This window comes from Melanerpes formicivorus, unplaced genomic scaffold (genome assembly GCF_026170545.1).
Source record: "Melanerpes formicivorus ecotype bairdi unplaced genomic scaffold, bMelFor1.0.p_v2 SCAF_157, whole genome shotgun sequence".
In the NCBI taxonomy this organism is placed as follows: domain Eukaryota; kingdom Metazoa; phylum Chordata; class Aves; order Piciformes; family Picidae; genus Melanerpes; species Melanerpes formicivorus.
The window spans coordinates 90,237-109,637 of record NW_027142509.1 but is presented as its reverse complement, the minus strand read 5'-3'; the positions used below and the strand labels follow the sequence as shown (position 1 = coordinate 109,637).

The 19,401-nt window shown below is 47.8% G+C and overlaps 1 protein-coding gene across 1 annotated transcript in view; it reads left to right on the top strand.

Annotated features, from left to right (window-relative positions):
• Positions 1 to 19,401, top strand: part of PPP2R5A (protein phosphatase 2 regulatory subunit B'alpha) — a 71,822-nt gene that overhangs the window by 17,102 nt on the left and 35,319 nt on the right. Inside the window, exon 3 of the mRNA XM_068168762.1 lies at positions 13,556 to 13,752. Coding sequence (XP_068024863.1) covers positions 13,556 to 13,752 — 197 coding nt within the window. The remainder of the gene's footprint in view (positions 1 to 13,555; positions 13,753 to 19,401) is intronic.

Genomic DNA, 19,401 nt, shown 5'->3' with positions numbered 1-19,401 from the left:
AGCCTCTCCTCACAGGGCTGTGCTCCAGACCCCTCCCCAGCTTTGTTGCCCTTCTCTGGACAGGTAATTTGAAAATACATGCAGTAAAACTCTTGAGAGGGCAGAGGGGTGTGTGTGAACCTACAGCCCTAGTCTGATACAAAATAGGCTTTATTCTTTAGGGTGGCAAAGTTTTTCTGTGTGGAAAACCTGAAAATACTGATGACAAGATTCCTTGGTTGCTTGTCTGAGTAAACCTGTCCAGTGTCAGTTGGGATGTTGAGCTACCAAAAGCTGGAACTGTGGGAACTTACTTTGCAGGTATTACAGTATAACTAAGGTTGGAAATGACCTCGAGGATCATCGAGTCCAACCTATCAACACAGACCTCATGGCTAGACCATGGCACCAAGTGCCACATCCAATCCCCTCTTGAACACCTCCAGGGATGGTGACTCCACCACCTCCCTGGGCAGCACATTCCAATGGTGAATGACTTGATCGGTAAAGAACTTCCTCCTCACCTCGAGTCTAAACCTCCCCTGGTGCAGCTTGAGACTGTGTCCTGGAGAATGTTAGGTGCTACCAATGTAGCCAAGTATACTATGAGATTTCATACAGGGACTGCATTTTTCTTTAAGAAGGGGCTTGAAATGGCTTTTCAAAACAGACAGACAAACTGGTTAGGCCACACCTTGAGTCCTGTGTCCAGTTCTGGGCCCCTCAGTTTAGGAAGGAGGTTGACTTGCTGGAAGGTGTCCAGAGAAGGGCAACAAAGTTGGTGAGGGGTTTGGAACACAGCCCTGTGAGGAGAGGCTGAGGGAGCTGGGGTTGCTTAGCCTGGAGAAGAGGAGGCTCAGGGGTGACCTTCTTGCTCTCTACAACCACCTGAAGGGAGGTTGTAGACAAGCAGAGGTTGGTCTCTTCTCCCAGGCAGCCAGCAGCAGAACAAGAGGACACAGTCTCAGGCTGTGCCAGGGGACCTTTAGGTTGGAGGTTAGGAAGAAGTTCTGTACAGAGAGAGTGATTGCCCATTGGAATGTGCTGCCTGGGGAGAGGTGGTGGAGTCACCATCACTGGAGGTGTTCAGGAGGAGACTTGATGGGGTGCTTGGTGCCATGGGTTAGTTGTTTAGGTGGGTTGGATTGGTTGATGGGTTGGACACGATGATCTTGAAGGTCTCTTCCAACCTGGTTGTTTTTTATTATTATTATTATTTTACAAACCCCCAGCCCACCCACCCCCCCCCCCCCCCTCCAAAACACACTCCAACAAAAGGTATTCTTCAAAGAAGCAGCTACATGTGTAGGTAGATTTTTTTCAGTTGTCTCCTAACTCTGTAGTTGGATGATGTGGTTCAAAAGGAGATGAACCAACCTAACAGCTCACTGCAGTTGAAAGAAGTTTCTGTTCCCATTGCTAATCTTCTGCTGGATACACATCAGGCCCCTGCAGAAACCATTTAACCTCATTAATATGGCCATGTTATTGAGTTAAAGCAGCTCACAGAAGAGCCTGACAAGTTCCAGAGCCACTGTTGAGAGGTGATTGTGACTGGGAGCAGAGCTGAAGAGAGGAAAAAATGGCAAGGGGGTAGCAGGGCGAGAGATCTCTCTCATTTTTGTTGGCAGCCAACTGTTTTGCTGCCTGTCAACTGCAGAGGTAGACTTCTGAGAACCTGGAAGCATACTCTGTCCCCTCTTGTAAAATCATTGCATCAAAGCTCCATGTCTTAGCAATGCTTTCACCATGTCTTTAACATCAGCACTGGCTCCCAGATACTATGAGAGATCCCAACAGTGCATATTAAAGCTGCCCAGGACAGAAGTCTTAAATTGATTTGAAACAGGACTCCCTGTGCTTGAATTGTGTAGGCTGGGATGGAGTTTACCAGACTGACTCCTTTCCAGAGTAATGATGTCTCTGCAAAGAGCAGGCTCTACAACACTGGTGATAAGTCACTGATGTGAAGAAACAAGAAAGCAAACAAACTCAAAATGCTCAGTGATTCATCCTGTACATGTGCTTCTCTCTCCATGTCTGTGTTAGGGATTCATTCTGCTTTCAGGTTAGGAAAGATGTTGAGTTGCTGGAAGGTGTCCAGAGAAGGGCAACAAAGCTGGGGAGGGGTCTGGAGCACAGCCCTGTGAGGAGAGGCTGAGGGAGCTGGGGTTGCTTAGCCTGGAGAAGAGGAGGCTCAGGGGAGACCTTACTGCTGTCTACAACTCCCTGAAGGGAGGTTGTAGCCAGGTGGGGGTTGGTCTCTTCTCCCAGGCAACCAGCACCAGAACAAGAGGACACAGTCTCAAGGTGCACCAGGGGGATGTTTAAGCTTGATCTCAGAAAGAAGCTCTTCACAGAGAGTGCCCATTGGAATGTGCTACCCAGGGAGGTGGTGGAGTCACCATCCCTGGAGGTGTTCAGGAAGAGACTGGATGAGGCACTTGGTGCCATGGTTTAGTTGATTAGATGGTGTTGGGTGATAGGTTGGACTTGATGATCTCAGAGGTCTTTTCCAACCTGGTTAATTCTGTGTTCTCTAGCAGATCCCTCTGCAGATCCCCTTCACCACTGAGCACATCTGCATATAGCACAGTTAATGTCACTTCATACAGTGGAATGGCACATAACCATGACATTATCCTTCTCATGTGGCAATCTGTCTGCATTTCAGTTTGTCAGGGAATTACACACAAGTGTAGGATTGTCCACCAAGTTCAGCTTACTGTGAAGATAGATGCAGTGCTTCATTGCATGATATACTTGTCCTCTAGGTATTTGTGAGGGCTTTATGTGAACTGCTTTGAGAGGCTGCTGCAGAAAAACTTGATGGTTGTTTCTCTGGCTTCTGCATCTTGCTGGGGTAACTTTTTCAGGTGTAAGTAGAAATACTTAGACATACTGAGTGTGAGGGGGAAGTATTAGAAACTTATTGCAACTTGTTTAGAAAGAGAGATTGGCCATTGGAATGTGCTGCCCAGGGAGGTGGTGGAGTCACCATCCCTGGAGGTGTTCAGGAAGAGACTGGATGAGGCACTTGGTGCCATGGTTTAGTTGATCAGATGGTGTTGGGTGGTAGGTTGGACTTGATGATCTTGAAGGTCTTTTCCAACCTGGTTTATTCTATTCTATTCTATTTTAACAGGGAGAGTATGTTGCTTTGTTTGTGTGCAGTGGGGCTTTTTTTGTTTGTTCGTGTGGTGGGTTTTAATTATTTCTTTAGTTTCAATTTTCTGTAGTTGTGAGAGGAGTCTTTTGTGGCTTTAAGATTCTGGTTCCTGCTACTGAAGCAAGGATTATGTTAGGTTCTCTGTATGCAAGATCTTTGGTAAACAATTCTCTTTGCTCAGAAGCAGAAAAGAAAGGAGAGAGATCTATCTTTTCCTTCCAGGAGAAAGGCCTGTAAATGAGAGAGAAACCTCCTGTGGGAAGATGCCATTGTAGTCCCCTGGCCTAGTGATATGGTGGTGTTTCTCTCCAGTTACATACTAGTTAGGTGGTAGCTCTGTGATTGTGAACTCTCTTCCCCTGACTCCTCTCCTCTTTCCTCTCCTCTTTCCTCTCCTCTTTCCTCTCCTCTTTCCTCTCCTCTTTCCTCTCCTCTTTCCTCTCCTCTTTCCTCTCCTCTTTCCTCTCCTCTTTCCTCTCCTCTTTCCTCTCCTCTTTCCTCTCCTCTTTCCTCTCCTCTTTCCTCTCCTCTTTCCTCTCCTCTTTCCTCTCCTCTTTCCTCTCCTCTTTCCTCTCCTCTTTCCTCTCCTCTTTCCTCTCCTCTTTCCTCTCCTCTTTCCTCTCCTCTTTCCTCTCCTCTTTCCTCTCCTCTTTCCTCTCCTCTTTCCTCTCCTCTTTCCTCTCCTCTTTCCTCTCCTCTTTCCTCTCCTCTTTCCTCTCCTCTTTCCTCTCCTCTTTCCTCTCCTCTTTCCTCTCCTCTTTCCTCTCCTCTTTCCTCTCCTCTTTCCTCTCCTCTTTCCTCTCCTCTTTCCTCTCCTCTTTCCTCTCCTCTTTCCTCTCCTCTTTCCTCTCCTCTTTCCTCTCCTCTTTCCTCTCCTCTTTCCTCTCCTCTTTCCTCTCCTCTTTCCTCTCCTCTTTCCTCTCCTCTTTCCTCTCCTCTTTCCTCTCCTCTTTCCTCTCCTCTTTCCTCTCCTCTTTCCTCTCCTCTTTCCTCTCCTCTTTCCTCTCCTCTTTCCTCTCCTCTTTCCTCTCCTCTTTCCTCTCCTCTTTCCTCTCCTCTTTCCTCTCCTCTTTCCTCTCCTCTTTCCTCTCCTCTTTCCTCTCCTCTTTCCTCTCCTCTTTCCTCTCCTCTTTCCTCTCCTCTTTCCTCTCCTCTTTCCTCTCCTCTTTCCTCTCCTCTTTCCTCTCCTCTTTCCTCTCCTCTTTCCTCTCCTCTTTCCTCTCCTCTTTCCTCTCCTCTTTCCTCTCCTCTTTCCTCTCCTCTTTCCTCTCCTCTTTCCTCTCCTCTTTCCTCTCCTCTTTCCTCTCCTCTTTCCTCTCCTCTTTCCTCTCCTCTTTCCTCTCCTCTTTCCTCTCCTCTTTCCTCTCCTCTTTCCTCTCCTCTTTCCTCTCCTCTTTCCTCTCCTCTTTCCTCTCCTCTTTCCTCTCCTCTTTCCTCTCCTCTTTCCTCTCCTCTTTCCTCTCCTCTTTCCTCTCCTCTTTCCTCTCCTCTTTCCTCTCCTCTTTCCTCTCCTCTTTCCTCTCCTCTTTCCTCTCCTCTTTCCTCTCCTCTTTCCTCTCCTCTTTCCTCTCCTCTTTCCTCTCCTCTTTCCTCTCCTCTTTCCTCTCCTCTTTCCTCTCCTCTTTCCTCTCCTCTTTCCTCTCCTCTTTCCTCTCCTCTTTCCTCTCCTCTTTCCTCTCCTCTTTCCTCTCCTCTTTCCTCTCCTCTTTCCTCTCCTCTTTCCTCTCCTCTTTCCTCTCCTCTTTCCTCTCCTCTTTCCTCTCCTCTTTCCTCTCCTCTTTCCTCTCCTCTTTCCTCTCCTCTTTCCTCTCCTCTTTCCTCTCCTCTTTCCTCTCCTCTTTCCTCTCCTCTTTCCTCTCCTCTTTCCTCTCCTCTTTCCTCTCCTCTTTCCTCTCCTCTTTCCTCTCCTCTTTCCTCTCCTCTTTCCTCTCCTCTTTCCTCTCCTCTTTCCTCTCCTCTTTCCTCTCCTCTTTCCTCTCCTCTTTCCTCTCCTCTTTCCTCTCCTCTTTCCTCTCCTCTTTCCTCTCCTCTTTCCTCTCCTCTTTCCTCTCCTCTTTCCTCTCCTCTTTCCTCTCCTCTTTCCTCTCCTCTTTCCTCTCCTCTTTCCTCTCCTCTTTCCTCTCCTCTTTCCTCTCCTCTTTCCTCTCCTCTTTCCTCTCCTCTTTCCTCTCCTCTTTCCTCTCCTCTTTCCTCTCCTCTTTCCTCTCCTCTTTCCTCTCCTCTTTCCTCTCCTCTTTCCTCTCCTCTTTCCTCTCCTCTTTCCTCTCCTCTTTCCTCTCCTCTTTCCTCTCCTCTTTCCTCTCCTCTTTCCTCTCCTCTTTCCTCTCCTCTTTCCTCTCCTCTTTCCTCTCCTCTTTCCTCTCCTCTTTCCTCTCCTCTTTCCTCTCCTCTTTCCTCTCCTCTTTCCTCTCCTCTTTCCTCTCCTCTTTCCTCTCCTCTTTCCTCTCCTCTTTCCTCTCCTCTTTCCTCTCCTCTTTCCTCTCCTCTTTCCTCTCCTCTTTCCTCTCCTCTTTCCTCTCCTCTTTCCTCTCCTCTTTCCTCTCCTCTTTCCTCTCCTCTTTCCTCTCCTCCTCTGGAAAAAAATATAATCTTTTAACTCAATACTCTAAGCTTAATTTTCCACTGATGGCCCTATACTCAGGTGGTTCAGTTGGTAGCGCATCAGACTCTTAATGGGAAGGTCGTGAGTTCAAGCCTGCAGTGGGCAGTAGTCCTCCCTACTCTAGTCATGAGGTCTGTGGTGACAGGTTGGACCTCATGATCTCTGAGGTCTCTTCCAACATTAGGAATACTGAATACATTTGAAAGCATTGGATTTAGAGTGGGCAATCCTAGAGTTCTAATATTTAACAACTTTGGCTCAGGAGGAACTTCCAAGTCACTTGTTTCTGACTTTTCGTCCTTTGATATTGTAGCTACTATCTGTACCTATCAGGTTTCTATCAAAGGTAGAAGTGGCTTGAGAATTTCAGTATTATGCAGTGCAGTGATCAAATGAACTATTTTCACCAGCTGCAACCATTTTTGCCATCTCTCATAGAAATGGCCAGAGGTAATAAATACCATTAGAGTCACAGTTAATGTAGATCATAAATTACAATAATGCTTTTGGTGTTGGATGGAATTTTTTTGTCTTCAGGGTTTTTTTTTCCACCATACCCTATTAAGAATTGGATTTCTTTGGTTGCCTAAAATCCCTTTGCTACCTTCCCAAGAACATGAGATTGATGGGCTGCATCAGGAGAAGTGTGGCCAGCAGGGCAAGGGAGGTGATTCTCCCCCTCTGCTCAGCTCTGGGGAGACCCCCCCTGGAGTACTGCCTCCAGGTCTGGAGCCCCTATTCCAAGAGGGATCTGGAGGTGCTGGAAGGTGTCCAGAGAAGGGCCAGGAGGATGAGCAGAGGGCTGGAGCACCTCTGCTGTGAGGACAGACTGAAGGAGTTGGGGCTGATCAGTCTAGAGAAGAGAAGGCTCCGAGGTGACCTAATTGTGGCCTTCCAGTATCTGAAGGGGGCTACAGGAAGGCTGGGGAGGGACTGCTCAGGATCTCAGGTAGTGATAGGACTAGGGGGAATGGAATGAAGCTGGAGGTGGGGAGATTCAGGCTGGAGGGGAGGAGGAAGTTCTTCCCCATGAGAGTGGTGAAGCCCTGGAATGGGTTGTCCAGGGAGGTGGTTGAGGCCCTGTCCCTGGAGGTGTTTAAGCCCAGGCTGGATGAGGCTCTGGCCAGGCTGATGTAGTGTGGGGTGTCCCTGCCCATGGCAGGGGGGTTGGAACTGGATGATCCTTGTGGTCCCTTCCAACCCTGACTGATCCTGTGTACAACCAACCTATCACAGAATGTAACTGTAGACTTAAAGAATTTCCTAAACCATGCTTATGTTGAATAGCCTTTAGAAAATGCAGCTGAGGCAATTGCATTTTGATCACAGGGATCAGATGGTATAGAGACCACTTCCTGATCTGAGGTTCATTTTATTTATCTTTACATTCTTCTAAAAAGGACTGAAAGCCTTTGTTCCTTTTATTCCTGCTTTAGTCTCCCTCATGTTTTGTCTCCTTTCCTTTCCACCCGCCCCCCCAACACACACACCCCTAAAGTGTCTTTTAGAAGGACATGCAGCAGTGCAGGGACAGGCTGGTAATAGAATTCAGGCTTCTTATTTTTTTTCCCCCCTTTTCTTCTTCCCCTTCCTTTCAAAATGCATCCTGTCGACAGGATTATTTTCTTGTCTGCTCTGAACCTTCCCAATCTTCTGTGGTATTTAGGGTATGTGAAGAAAAGCAGTTCTCTTGAATGTGAGAAGTGTGCCAGGGTCGACACATTGGCCACAACAACCCCAGGCAGTGCTACAGGCTGGGGTCAGAGTGGCTGAGAGCAGCCAGGCAGAGAGGGAGCTGGGGGTGCTGGTTGATAGGAGGCTGAACATGAGCCTGCAGTGTGCCCAGGCAGCCAAGAAGGCCAATGGCATCCTGGCCTGCATCAGGAATAGTGTGGCCAGCAGGAGCAGGGAAGTTGTTGTGCCCCTGTACTCTGCATTGGTTAGAATAGAATAGAATAAACTAGGTTGGAAGAGACCTTCAAGATCATCGCGTCACCTTGAGTCCTGTGTCCAGTTCTGGGCCCCTCAGTTTAAGAAGGACATTGAGACACTTGAAGGTGTCCAGAGAAGGGCAATGAGGCTGTGGAGGGGTCTGGAGCACAGCCCTATGAGGAGAGGCTGAGGGAGCTGGGATTGCTTAGCCTGGAGAAGAGGAGGCTCAGGGGAGACCTTCTTGCTCTGTACAACTCACTGAAGGGAGGTTGTAGCCAGGTGGGGGTTGGTCTCTTCTCTCAGGCAACCAGCACCAGAACAAGAGGACACAGTCTCAAGCTGTACCAGGGGAGGTTTAGGCTGGAGGTGAGGAAGAAGTTCTTCCCAGAAAGAGAGATTTGCCATTGGAATGTGCTGCCCAGGGAGGTGGTGGAGTCACCATCCCTGGAGGTGTTTTAAGAAGAGCTTGGATGAGGCACTTGGTGCCATGGTTTAGCTGATTAGATGGTGCTGGGTGATAGGTTGGACTTGATGATCTCAAAGGTCTTTTCCAACCTGGTTTATTCTATTCTGTGAGTGCTGCATATCTTGATAGCTACTGAATTGAAACTGGTTTTAAAATCATGCCACAGATTGCTAAATTACCAAAGCTGGAAGTTCCAGTGCTGATGCAATTATGGTGGCACAGTTCATGTTATTCCTAGAACAGTAATAAACTATTGCACTATGATTTTTATTGTGGTATAGAGCTGTCTAGCTTCTCTTGTGCTGGCATGCTTACAGATAGTTGAAGACAAGGCTTCAAAACATGAACAGTGCTCTCCAAGAAACAAGATTTTGCCACATCCCTTGGTGATTCCCATAGCAGCTCTCACTCCTGGAAGAGATCTGCTGTGTGTGAAGCAGGGGTTTGAGCCCATGGGGACAGGTAGTGCTGGTAAAGCATAGCAGGTTTTCACAGTATCACCAAGGTTGGAAAGGACCTCAAAGATCATCAAGTCCTACCTGTCACCACAGACCTCATGACTAGACCATGGCAGCAAGTGCCACATCCAATCCCCTCTTGAACACCTCCAGGGATGGGGACTCCACCACCTCCCTGGGCAGCCCGTTCCAATGACGAATGACTCTCTCAGTGAAGGACTTTCTCCTCACCTTGAGCCTAAACTTCCCCTGGCACAGCTTGAGACTATGTCCTCTTGTTCTGGTGCTGGTTGCCTGGGAGAAGAGACCAACTCCCACCTGGCTACAACCTCCCTTCAGGTAGTTGTAGAGAGCAATGAGGTCTCCCCTGAGCCTCTTCTTCTCCAGGCTAAACAATCCCAGCTCCCTCAGCCTCTCCTCACAGGGCTGTGCTCAAGGCCTCTCCCCAGCCTTGTTGCCCTTCTCTGGACACCTTCAAGTGTTTCAATGCCCTTCTTAAACTGAGAGGCCCAGAACTTTTCTTACTGCCTTATCCATTACTCTGCACATAATTTACATCTCTTGCAGATGTCTTTTTCATGAGGATGGAAAATGAGTGTACACATAGCAGAGTACTTCATTTGGCTTTTTTTCCCTAAGTGAGTGTAACAGAACAGATTAATGGATAGGTTTTCCTGTTCGGAAAGCATGTTTGATTGAGATGGATCAGGCTGCTAATGAAATGGACTGGTGTTGCTTGGCAGGAGAGAGATGTCCTCACCCTAATGTCTAGCTAAAATTGGCTAATGCAGGGATTTCTTTGATATTCCAAGGAAAGTCACAATTGATTGTTTTGTCTGAACACTTCCTGTTGTTTGCTTCTCACCTTGGGTCTTGAGCCTGTTTTAACCACTGTTAGTATTTAAGATGCTGCCTGCTGGTTTTTTTGCAGCTTCTGTGTAATTTTTGGTTAATGATACTTCATTTTATTGAGCGTGGACTAAACACATTTCATTAGCTCTGCCTCCCTGCTGGGCTGTTGTAACATGGGCTGCAGTTAGGTCTAGAGTGAGTTAAAACAAGAGTAGGTTTGACTTCTGCTTGAATCTGGCTATCAGCTTGGGGCTAATGTCAAAAAAAGCTGTCCTCTGTGTCGGTTCCTTAAATGAGGGGGTTTGGATTCTCTCCTCAGCATGTCCCTGTTATTGCTTTGTTGCTATGATACAACCCTTACTCATGCAGTCCGCTGTAGACTATTACGAGATCTGAGCTGAAGTGTTATGTACCTTACAAATGTTTTCACAGCTGATGTTCATTGTTTGGCAGAGTGCAACAATTCGTGGCTTTGTCGTTATCTGCATGAAGCCAGCACCTTGCAAGGTTTTTATTCAAAGGAAGAGCAGTTTAAATTGCCAAACTAAGGTTCAAAGCTTCTTGATTTGCTTTTTGGGAGAGCAGTAGTGGAGGTGAGGTGTGAGGTGGAGTGTGAGTGGAGGTGAGCAGTGAGGTGGTGGAATCGCCATCACTGGAGGTGTTCAGGAGGAGACTTGACAGGGTGCTTGGTGCCATGGGTTAGTTGATTAGGTGGTGCTGGATGATAGGTTGGACTCAGTGATCTTGAAGGTCTCTTCCAACCTGGTCTGGTCTATTCTATTCTATTCTATTCTGTAATTGCTAGCTTCTTAAGAAGCTCACTGAAGTTATGCTCCGTTAATAGGGTAACTGTCTGCTGGGGAAAGGGAATACAAGACAAGATCCTGGTCTTGGAACTTCCAGGGCAGAGTGAGTGGCTGGCATTGCAGTGAGAAGCTTCATTCCATTTTAGCAATTACTGTTTGGTTATGGAAATAATTCTATCAGATAACTACTGAAGAGGAGAGGCTGAGGGAGCTGGGGTTGCTTAGCCTGGAGAGGGGGAGACTCAGGGGTGACCTTATTGCTCTCTACAACTACCTAAAGGGAGGTTGTAGCCAGGCAGAGGTTGTTGGTCTCTTCTCCCAGGCAGCCAGCACCAGAACAAGAGGACACAGTCTTAAGCTGTGCCAGGGGAGGTTTAGGCTGGATGTTAGGAAGAAGTTCTACACAGAGAGTGATTGCCCATTGGAATGGGCTGCCTGGGGAGGTGGTGGAGTCACCATCATTGGAGGTTTTCAGGAGGAGACTTGATGGGGAGGAGACTTGGTGCCATGGTTTAGTTGATTAGGTGGTGTTGGATAATAGGTTGGACACGATGATCTTGAAGGTCTTTTCCAACCTGGTTTATTCTATTCTGTTAAAGCCACTGTTGTTGTTGCAGACACTAAGTGGAAGGTGTTTTGGTAAGAAACTTGAGGGCCTGGCATTGTCAGTGTTTGAGATGTTAAACTTTTGCAGACTTAAGGTTGTTTAATAAGAGCAATCCTGAAACAATTAAAAGCAGCATGAGATCTTTGTGTGATTTGGTCACAATTTAAAATGAGACTAAAGATTTTCAGTACTTGATGTCAAAAGGTTGCTGCCTTTTTCTTATCTTGGGGATTTCCTTATGATGAAGCAGCAGTGCTAGTATCTATGCTGCAGTGAATGAATGTCGCTAAGGGAGTAGCAGTCTAGCTGTAGAGGTGTCTTGAAAACCCTTCAGGGGAGGAGATCTGTAGATAAAATGGAATTATTGTTAACAGAACAAGTGAAATCCCAACTGACTGATAGAGGATGTGATGCTATGTTACTGGAGTGGCTTAGAACCTCAAAACAATTGAAGACAAGAATGAAAGGTACATTAAAGCAGTTTTTCAGTTCAAAGTGTGACTGCTTTGGTGGTGATCATGCAACTTCAGAACAGCTACAGTATAGAATCATGGCATCAACAAGGTTGGAAAAGACCTCAGAGATCATCAAGTCCAACCTGTCACCCAAGACCTCATGACTACTAGACCATGGCACCAAGTGCCACGTCCAGTCCCTTCTTGAACACCTCCAGGGATGGTGACTCCACTACCTTGCTGAGCAGCACATTCCAATGGCTAACAACTCTCTGTGAAGAACTTTCTCCTCATCTCCACCCTAAATATCATCTGGCACAGCTTGGGACTGTGCCCTCTTGTTTTGGTGCTGGTTGCTAGAGAGAAGAGACCAACCCCCACATGGCTACAACCTCCCTTCAGGTAGTTGTAGACAGCAATAAGGTCTCCCCTGAGCCTCCTCTTCTCCAGGCTAAGCAACCCCAGCTCCTTCAGCCTCTCCTCACAGGGCTGTGCTCAAGGCCTCTCCCCAGCCTTGTTGCCCTTCTCTGGACACATTCAAGTGTCTCAATGTCCTTCTTAAATTGAGGGAGCCCAGAACTGGACACAGGACTGAAGGTGTGGCCTAACCAGTGCTGAGTACAGGGGCAGAATAACTTCCCTTTTAAGGATGTATTAAATTTTCCATGTGTAACAATACCAATGGGGTAGTTTTGCACATCAGCTGGTAAAGGAACTCAGTCTAAAATGAAAATGTGGAGTCATCCAAACACATGGCCTTAATAAGCCAAAACACCAGGGAACTGTACATGACTACGACTGTAATAAGTTCGTTAGACTGAAGCTTAAAAACTCAGGATTAATCCTTTTGAAATACTGGGATTGATTCTCAGGAGAAACACTCATCACATGATGCCAAAAGTATGTGAAGCATTTTGCACTGGGGTAAAAAGACAAGGTTCCTTCAAAGTAGATTTTACAGCTTTTAAGCAGGTTGCATAATAAGGGATTAGGGAACAGAAGGAGACAAATTGGATGAATGGAAGGTTAGTATCATGCACTGCTTATGTGTCTGACTCTTAGGTGAGGGAGAGTTGAGAGTTGGTACTTTTTTCATGTCTTAGACTTCAAGTAAAGTTAATTCAGGAACTCATTTTCTGTAGATATATTTTCTGTTGTATGTTTATCCATTTATTTCTTGTCTGAAACACAAGTTGTGAATGGCAGATCTTTCCTTCTAATATCCTGAAACACATTTTTTTCACTTTAATATTGCATATATGAGTCCATCATCAGTAAATTTGCAGGTGACACCAAGCTGGGGGCAGGAGTTGATCTGCTGGAGGGTAGAGAGGCTCTGCAGAGGGACCTCGACAGGCTGGACAGATGGGCAGAGTCCAAGGGCAGGAGATTGAACACATCCAAGTGCCAGGTTCTGCACATTGGCCACAACAACCCCAGGCAGTGCTACAGGCTGGGGTCAGAGTGGCTGAGAGCAGCCAGGCAGAGAGGGACCTGGGGGTACTGGTCGATGGTAGGCTGAACATGAGCCAGCAGTGTGCCCAGGCGGCCAGGAGGGCCAGTGGCATCCTGGCCTGCATCAGGAACAGTGTGGCCAGCAGGAGCAGGGAGATCATTCTGCCCCTGTACACTGCACTGGTTAGGCCACACCTCGAGTACTGTGTCCATTTCTGGGCCCCTCAGTTTAGGAAAGATGTTGAGTTGCTGGAAGGAGTCCAGGGAAGGGCAACAAAGTTGGTGAGGGGCTTGGAACATTGCCCTATGAGGAGAGGCTGAGGGAGCTGGGGTAGCTTAGCCAGAAGAGGAGACTCAGGGGTGACCTTACTGCTCTCTACAACTACCTGAAAGGAGGATGTAGCCAGGAAGGGGTTGGTTTCTTCTCCCAAGCAACCAGCACCAGAACAAGAGGACACAGTCTCAAGCTGCACCAGGGGAGGTTTAGCTGAAGGTTAAGAAGATGTTCTACACAGACAGAGTGATTGCCCATTGCAATGGGCTGCCCGGGGAGGTGGTGGAGTCACTATCACTGGAAGTGTTTAGGAAGAGACTTGATGGGGTGCTTGGTGCCATGGGTTAGTTGATTAGATGGTGTTGGGTGATAGGATGGATGCCATGATCTTGAAGGTCTCTTCCAACCTGCTCTATGCTGCTCTCCTATGAAGCATACAATTCCCTATAGTAAAAACCTGATAGCCATGGTGGTTTTTTTTGTGTTGTGTTCTTTTCTAGATGCCACTTTCAATGAACAGCAAGACCTCTTCTGTCAGAAGCTGCAGCAGTGCTGCGTGCTCTTCGACTTCATGGACTCCGTGTCGGATCTGAAGAGCAAGGAAATTAAGCGAGCCACCCTGAATGAACTGGTTGAGTATGTTTCAACGAATCGTGGAGTGATTGTTGAATCAGCCTATGCTGACATAGTGAAAATGGTGAGTCAAATGCTCCTGGTATACTTAGGATTTGAATAAAACATTTGAATCAGGTGGTGGCTCTGATGGCATCCCACTCAGAATGGCTGATGATTCTGCTTAGACAACACGATGTAATTTGTTAGTGGTAACTTGGCTTGCAGGATTGTTTAGAAAGGCTTGTAAAAACAAACAGCTTTTTAATTAGTAGCTGCAGTACAATGCATTCAGGTTAATTAAGATGGAGGAACTGGTATATTGCAGGTGCTTGCAGTCTGGGCAAGCTTTGAAGTTGCTCTTTCTCAGAAAATGATAATATCTTGGAGCTGCCTGTCTTCAAGAATGGCAGTGGAGTGACAGACCAAAGGCTTCTGGTGAGCCCCTATTACAAGAGGGATCTGGAGGTGCTGGAAGGTGTCCAGAGAAGGGCCAGGAGGATGAGCAGAGAGCTGGAGCACCTCTCCTGTGAGGACAGACTGAAGGAGTTGGGGCTGTTCAGTCTGGAGAAGAGAAGGCTCCCAGGAGACCTCATTGTGGCCTTCCAGTATCTGAAGGGGGATACAGGAAGGCTGGGGAAGGACTGCTCAGGATCTCAGGGAGTGATAGGAGTAGGGGGAATGGAATGAAGCTGGAGGTGGGGAGATTGAGGCTGGAGGTGGGGAGGAAGTTCTTTCCGCATGAGAGTGGTGAAGCCCTGGAATGGGTTGTCCAGGGAGGTGGTTGAGGCCCTGTCCCTGGAGGTGTTTAAGCCCAGGTTGGATGAGGCTGTGGCCAGGCTGATGTAGTGTGGGGTGTCCCTGCCCATGGCAGGGGGGTTGGAACTAGATGATCCTTGTAGTCCCTTCCAACCCTGACTGATATTATGATACTATGATACTAAAAGCTGCTTGCCAGGGTTCGTGTCAACAGAAAGGTTCACTGGTTAACAAAGCAACATTACTTTGAGTACTTCATGGGGTTGCTTGGTGCCATTCTGGCCTAGGAGAGCTGTACTGGAGCAGCCTCAGTGATTTGCTTGAGTTGTAAACCACAGGATGACTTGTACTGTGAAATTGCTACAAAGGGCTTGTTGCATAAGCAGCAAAATATTTGTGGTCATTGTCTGCTGACTTTCCCTTTTTTAATACCCATTTTCAAATGCCACAGGAGGGATGTTTGGCCTGCCTCTGCCTGTGCTCCCTGTGCAGGTGACACAGTTGAAAGACATCAGACAGCAACTGGAAATATTTGTAATGATTTTTTTGTCCTAGAAATGTGAGAAGTAAAAGAAAATGAAATGCTTAGTGCCCATGCTTTTAGGGTGATGGTTCTTTCAACTTCAAGTAACTCTTATGCAGGCACAATGATCACTCTGAAAGTAGCTGTCAGGAATGTAAGCAGAGCAGTTCCAGCATACAGACCAGGACTTTTGTGGTTTTCTGTGCAGGGCAAGATTAAGATTTTTGGTTTGGTGGATTTTTCTTTCTTTTTCTGGGAGTAGCTGCTATGCCTCCTAAACATGAGCCAGCAGTGTGCCCAGGCAGCCAAGGAGGCCAATGGCATCCTGGCATGCAGTAGGAATAGTGTGGCCAGCAGGAGCAGGGAAATCATTGTGCCCTGTACTCTGCGTTGGTTAGGCCACACCTTGAGTCCTGTGTCCAGTTCTGGGCCCCTCAGTTTAAGAAGGACATTGAGACACTTGAACGTGTCCAGAGAAGGGCAACAAGGTTGGGGAGAGGCCTTGAGCACAGCCCTGTGAGGAGAGGCTGAGGGAGCTGGGGTTGTTTGTCAGGTTGTTTGTCAGGTAGTGATAGGACTAGGGGGAATGGAATGAAGCTGGAGGTGGGGAGATTCAGGCTGGATGTGAGGAGGAGGTTCTTCACCATGAGAGTGGTGAAACCCTGGAATGGGTTGTCCAGGGAGGTGGTCGAGGCCCCGTCCCTGGGGGTGTTTAAGAGCAGGCTGGATGAGGCTCTGTCCAGCCTGATCTAGTGTGGGGTGTCCCTGCCCATGGCAGGGGGGTTGGAACTAGATGATCCTTGTGGTCCCTTCCAACCCTGAATGAAACTATGAAACTATGAAACTATGAAACTATGTTTAGCCTGGAGAAGAGGAGGCTCAGGGGAGACCTCATTGCTCTCTACAACTACCTGAAAGGAGGTTGTAGCCAGGAGGGAGTTGTCTCTTCTCTCAAGCAACCAGCACTAGAACAAGAGGACACAGTCTCAAGCTGCACCAGGGGAAGTTTAGGCTGGAGGTGAGGAGAAAGTTCTTCACTGAGAGAGTTGTTGGCCATTGGAATGTGCTGCCCAGGGAGGTGGTGGAGTCCCCATCCCTGGAGGTGTTCAAGAGGGGATTGGATGTGGCACTTGGTGCCATGGTCTAGTCATGAGGTGTTGGGTGACAGGTTGGACTTGATGATCTTTGAGGTCTCTTCCAACCTTGGTGATACTGTGATGGTTAACCAGATCTTTAGTAAAAGTAAGTGTAGCAACTCCTGCCTTGTACTGAAGGGCTGGGATTGCTGAAACCCTTTCAATTATTTTGGCTGTGTCACCAGATGCTTATTAAGTTTTACAAAAGATCTGGAAACTGGGGGGGTTGTGTAGTTATGTTTTTGAATGGACCTGTGTTCCTGTCCTAAATGGGTTTTAACACATGAAAGGAGGGGAAAAAAAAAACCCAGAATATGCCCACCTCTTCTCTGGCTTTTTTGGCTGGTTTGGGTTTTTTTTTCCCCCTCTCCTCCTTCTTATGGTAGCAAACTTGAATCCTTGCAGTATTCTCTTACTTTGTGTGCCCTCCATGGCCTTTTGTTAGAAAAAAGAGTACACTAACTAGCCTGTCATGCTTTATGAAGGGAGATTTTCTTCTGTATTGGAGTTGTTTTCTTGGCTCTAAGGTGTTGTTGAGCTGTTCTTTTGAGGTGGTGGTTGTTGTGCAAATGATCTGGACGACTGGCTGCTTGTTTTCCCTTCCATGACAAATTTCCATCTACTTTTCTCCCCGAAAAATGAAGGAGGACTTAAATGCTCAGTAAGAGCTTTTTCAGAGGTTGAGACAAAAGATCCTTCCAAGCCTGAATAGTACTTCTAGTCTCCCTGGCAACTGGCAGCAGAGCAGGTCTGCCCTGTGAATTAGGACCAAGTACCAGCTTTCAGAAAGAACTCTGGAAGGGTCTCTCCCTCCAAACAACACATGAGTCAGGCTTGAGGCCTTTCTTTGTAGCAAAACTTCTAGGAGATTTAGAAGTGCTTTTTTTTCCCCTTCCTTTTTCTTCCCCAGTTTTAGACTGTTGAGTGTGACTGCAGTAAAAGAAAAACCAGGTGAATTTTGTTGCAGAATTTGAAGGACAGTGTTTGGGGACAGAAGTAGGTCACAAGCTGTTCTTGTTAGAGTTACAGCAAAGGGAGCCATCATGTAGAGCACCAGGCCAGGCAGAAAGGGACCTGGGGATACTGGTCAATACTGGGCTGAACATGAGGCAGCAGGATGCCCAGGTGGCCAAGAAGGCCAAGGGCATCCTGGCCTGCATCAGGAACAGTGTGGCCAGCAGGAGCAGGGAGGTCATTCTGCCCCTGTACTCCGCATTGGTTCGGCCACACCTTGAGTCCTGTGTCCAGTTCTGGGCCCCTCAGTTTAGGAAAGATGTTGAGCTGCAGGAAGGTGTCCAGAGAAGGGCAATAAGGCTGGGGAGGGGTTTGGAGCACAGCCCTTGAGGAGAGGCTGAGGGAGCTGGGGTTGTTTAGCCTGGAGAAGAGGAGGCTCAGGGGAGACCTTACTGCTCTCTACAACTCCCTGAAGGGAGGTTGTAACCAGGTGGGGGTTGGTCTCTTCTCCCTGGCAACCAGCACCAGAACAAGAGGACACAGTCTCAGGCTGTACCAGGGGAGGTTTAGGCTGGATGTTAGGTGGAAGCTCGTTATAGAAAGAGAGATTGGCCATTGGAATGGGCTGCCCAGGGAGGTGGTGGAGTCACCATCACTGGAGGTGTTTAGGAAGAGACTGGCTGTGGCACTTGGTGCCATGGTTAAGTTGATCAGATGATGTTGGGTGATAGGTTGGACTTGATGATCTCAAAGGTCTTTTCCAACCTGGTCTATTCTATTCTATTCTAAAAAAGGAGAAATTAGCCTTGCTTAAACCCCAGTGTGACCGTTTTAGGCTGTGCCTTTAAGAAAGGGACAGTGCTAGGCCTGTCTCTCTCAACCCACTACACCTCAGCTGTTATCCAACTGGTGGTAAAGGATGGACAGACTACAAAGATTCCCTGTAAAAACAAAAAAAACAGTGGGAGAAGTGGAGCCAGTTTCTTTCCAAAGCTCCTTGTCTCTCCCTAGGCCTGGGGCACCTTTCCTCCAGCTTGCAGAGGAAGCAGCCCAGTTTCTTTGGAGCTGTCTGAGTCTTGGGGAGGCAAACCCAACAATCCCTTAGAGATACCAAGAGGAAATAAAGGTTTTTCCTGACCAGTGCATAGGCAAAGTCTGTGCAGGTGAGGAAGTCTCCTAGCATTCCTTCCCTTCACATGGTCTCTGTTACCATGATAGCTGCTGGGCTAGTACCACGTAATAGAATAGACCAGGTTGGCAGAGACCTTCAAGACCACCACTGGAGGTGTTCAGGAGGAGACTTGATGGGGTGCTTGGTGCCATGGGTTAGTTGTTTAGGTGGTATTGGATTGGTTGGTGGGCTGGACACAATGATCTTGAAGGTCTCTTCCAACCTGGTTTATTATTATCATCGAGTCAAACCCATCACCCAACACCATCTAATCAACTAAACCATGGCACCAAGCACCCCATCAAGTCTCCTCCTAAACACCTCCAATGATGGTGACTCCACCACCTCTCTGGGCAGCACATTCCAATGGCCAATCACTCTCTCTATGAAGAATTTTTTCCTAACATCCAGCCTAATCTCATGTAGTTGTCCCTGGACTGCTTGCATGCTGAGGCAGGGAACACTGTTGGGAAAAACAAATCTTTGTTTAGGCAGATGCATGGCACATACACTGTAGGTCATCTTTTTTGGTGCTAGGTAACCTATTTTTCCTATCTTGAGTCCTGTGTCCAGTTCTGGGCCCCTCAGTTTAAGAAGGACATTGAAACACTTGAAGGTGTCCAGAGAAGGGCAACAAGGCTGGGGAGAGGCCTTGAGCACAGCCCTGTGAGGAGAGGCTGAGGGAGCTGGGGTTGTTTAGCCTGGAGAAGAGGAGGCTCAGGGGTGACCTCATTGCCTTCTACGACTCCCTGAAGGGAGGTTGTAGCCAGGAAGGGGTTGGTCTCTTCTCCCAGGCAGCTAGCACCAGAACAAGAGGACACAGTCTCGAGCTGTGCCAGGTGAGGTTTAGACTCGAGGTGAGGAGAAAGTTCTTCACTGAGCGAGTCGTTCGCCATTGGAATGTGCTGCCCAGGGAGGTGGTGGAGTCCCCATCCCTGGAGGTGTTCAAGAGGGGATTGGATGTGGCACTTGGTGCCATGGTCTAGTCATGGGGTCTGTGTTGATAGGTTGGACTCGATGATCCTCGAGGTCTCTTCCAACCTTGGTGATACTGTGATACTGTGATACTATTTTTCCAATCATTTCTTTGCCAAAGCCTTTGAATTAAGAACTGAGGAGAGCTTTGCTTACAAAAAGTTCTGAAGGGCTGTACAGTGGTCTTTGTGCCTCCTTCATCTAAAACTAATGTCT